The 2,822-nt window shown below is 50.4% G+C and overlaps 1 protein-coding gene across 1 annotated transcript in view; it reads right to left on the bottom strand.

Annotated features, from left to right (window-relative positions):
- Positions 1–149: 149 nt before the first annotated feature.
- KIF9 (kinesin family member 9) overlaps positions 150–2,822 on the bottom strand; it is a 40,600-nt gene continuing 37,927 nt past the window's right edge. Inside the window, 2 exon segments of the mRNA XM_018574202.1 lie at positions 150–257; positions 2,497–2,601. Coding sequence (XP_018429704.1) covers positions 150–257; positions 2,497–2,601 — 213 coding nt within the window.

The raw sequence follows: 2,822 nt of genomic DNA on the forward strand, positions 1-2,822 counted from the left end.
AATCTTTAAAAAGGTAACAAAAATAAAATTGGATCCCATAGAACTCAATCTAACTATAACTATATAGAAGTAGATCTAACTTGTGTGACTTTGTTGTGGCCGGGCTGGTGCTGCATCGCCCCCCCTCCTGGAGAGGACGGGTAGTGCGGTCACATGGCGGTCAGAAAGGAGGGAATCTTGTTCTTCACATTGCTGGTGATCACTCCGGCCTTCTTCCTTATCGGGGAGAGCTGAGCCATCGCTCGGCTGTAGTTGTGCTGCAACAATGAAACGGTGACAATAACTTTTACTGTAAAACCAACAATGTCTGATAACCGGATCCCAACAACTCCTTCTCTTCTGATGGACCGGATTTTTTATTTTTTTATGGTATGAGTCGGTTTATTTGGCCTAAACAATGGCATTACCGTATTCTGCGCTCCATAAGGCGGACCTGACCATAGGCGGCAGGGAGGGGAGGGTTCTGTGACAGCTGCAGTTAGTGACAGCTGAGACAGGTGGCGCTGTGATGACAGACAGACGTTCTTTGTCTGCTCTACGAGCTCTATGGTGAGCTCCTATGCCGTGGTCACTGGTCCCCCAGAGGACCCCCGAAAACCATGGCGGGGGGGGGGGCCCCGGACACGATCGCCGCCGCTCGATTTAATACAAGTGATCTGATTAGATCCCTTGTATTAGACGAGCGGCGGCTCCCACTCTACATTCAACTCTGCTTGCCCATAGCAGGGCTAAATGTACAAAAAAAACGACTCGCCCGGCGCCCGAAACTGCATGTCCCGGGCGTCGGGCGATAGGAATTCGCTCCATAAGACGCACAGACATTTTTGCCTCCTTTTGGGGGAAAAAAGTGCGTCTTATGGAGCGAAAAATACGGTACTTTGCAGGACGAACAAGACGTTCTTTTGGTTATAACGACTTGCAAAAAATATTTTATTTTTGACACAAAGTATCAACAAAAACCACAAACTATAGAAACACTTTTTTTTCTACGTCTGTGAAGGTTCCTATTCATCCGGGACATGGTACACTCACCGGCCACTTTATTAGGTACGCCTGTTCGGTTGCTTGGTAACACAAATCGCTAATCAGCCAATCGCATGGCAGCAGCTCGATGCATTTGGGCCTCTAGACGCGATGAGGACGACTGGCTGAAGTTCAAATCGAGGATCAGAATGGGGGAAGAAAGGGGATTGAAGTGACTGTGAACGTGGAATGGTTGTTGGTGCCGGACGGGCCAGTCTGAGTATTTCTGGGATTTTCACACACAACCATCTCCGGGGTTTACAGAGAACCAACACTTTGGAATTAAAAATAAACAAATGGGTTATACAATTATGGGGGTGCCGCTGGGGAAGTCAGAAATGGAGAAGATCGAATAACCCCTCGTTACACCCTCGGGATGCAGAATACCGTCTCTGAACGCACAACACGTCCAGCCTTGTATCAGATGGGTTCCAGCAGCAGAAGACCACACCGGGGGCCACTCCTGTCAGCTAACAACAGGAAACGGCGGCTACAATTCATGAGGGCGCACCAAAATGGGACAAAGATTGGAGAAACGTCGCCTGGTGTGATGACACTCGATTTCAGCTGCGACATTCGGATGGTCGGGTCAGAATTTGGCATAAACAACATGAAAGCCTGGACCCATCCTGCCTTGTGTCAATGGTTCAGGCCGGAGGTGGTTTCATGGTGTGGGGGAGATTTTCTAGGCACACTTTGGGCCCGTGACGCTATCGTGTCAATATGGACCAAAATCTCAGAGGAATGTTTCCAGCGCCTTGTTGATTCTATGCCACAAAGAATTAAGGCCAAAGGGGGTCCAACCCGGTACTAGCAAGGGGTACTTAAAAAAATGGCCGGTAAGTGTATATCTGTCTTCTCTCTGGGCAGCTTAATGACACCTGCTAGCTCCAATCATGCAAATGCAATCAGCACCTGACCTGCACAAGCTCTCTGACCCCCACGCTGGGTATGATAAACAGATTCTGTGGATTGGAGCAACATTCACCGTATTTCTTCCCAGGGAATGTTTGTACCAGTCATTCTGAACTGAGAAAGCCGGTCGGATGACAGCCAGGGGAGAGAGAGCCAGAGGAGAGACAGCACAGCCAGAGGAGAGAGAGAGGAGAGACAGCCAGGAGAGTGAGGAGAGACAGCCAGGAGAGTGAGGAGAGACCACCAGGAGAGAGACAGCCAGGAGAGTGAGGAGAGACAGCCAAGGGAGAGAGTGAGCCAGGAGAGAGAGGAGAGACAGCCAGGAGAGAGAGGAGAGACAGCCAGGAGAGAGAGAGGAGAGACAGCCAGGAGAGACAGCCAAGGAAGAGAGAGCAAAGAGAGTGTGCCCTTCACGACTTCTCTGCTCCCTGTGTTTCACTATGGGATCTATCTATAACCAGTCACATGACCCATCACCCTGCACACAGGTGTCAAGGTTTTGGGGTCCCCTCAGTATCTGGTTGTCGGTGTTTCGGGGTCTCTGAGGATCATACAAACCTTCTGGTTGAATCTGTTTCTGGCACTGATGAAAGGCAGAGAGCGCGGGTCCTGCATGAGCAGCTCCTGTTGTAGTTTCTCGTATCGCTCCTGTTCATCTTCACCCTGAGCAGCGTGAGAAGAAGACGACAATCTGTACAGAGGCTGACAACACCCCGGGGACCGTTCTCAATGCACAGGCTGGGTGACTACGCCGGCTCTGACTCCCAACTGACAACTTCCTACAACATTCCAGGTCAGACTTTCATATAATGGAGGAAAGTAAAAGCCTGGCACTCCACATGACAGCGTACTACGGGTCAGCTCCGCCTCCTGACCCCACAGGA

Source organism: Nanorana parkeri, unplaced genomic scaffold, assembly GCF_000935625.1.
Source record: "Nanorana parkeri isolate BGI_ZX_2015 unplaced genomic scaffold, ASM93562v1 scaffold2807, whole genome shotgun sequence".
Taxonomy (NCBI): domain Eukaryota; kingdom Metazoa; phylum Chordata; class Amphibia; order Anura; family Dicroglossidae; genus Nanorana; species Nanorana parkeri.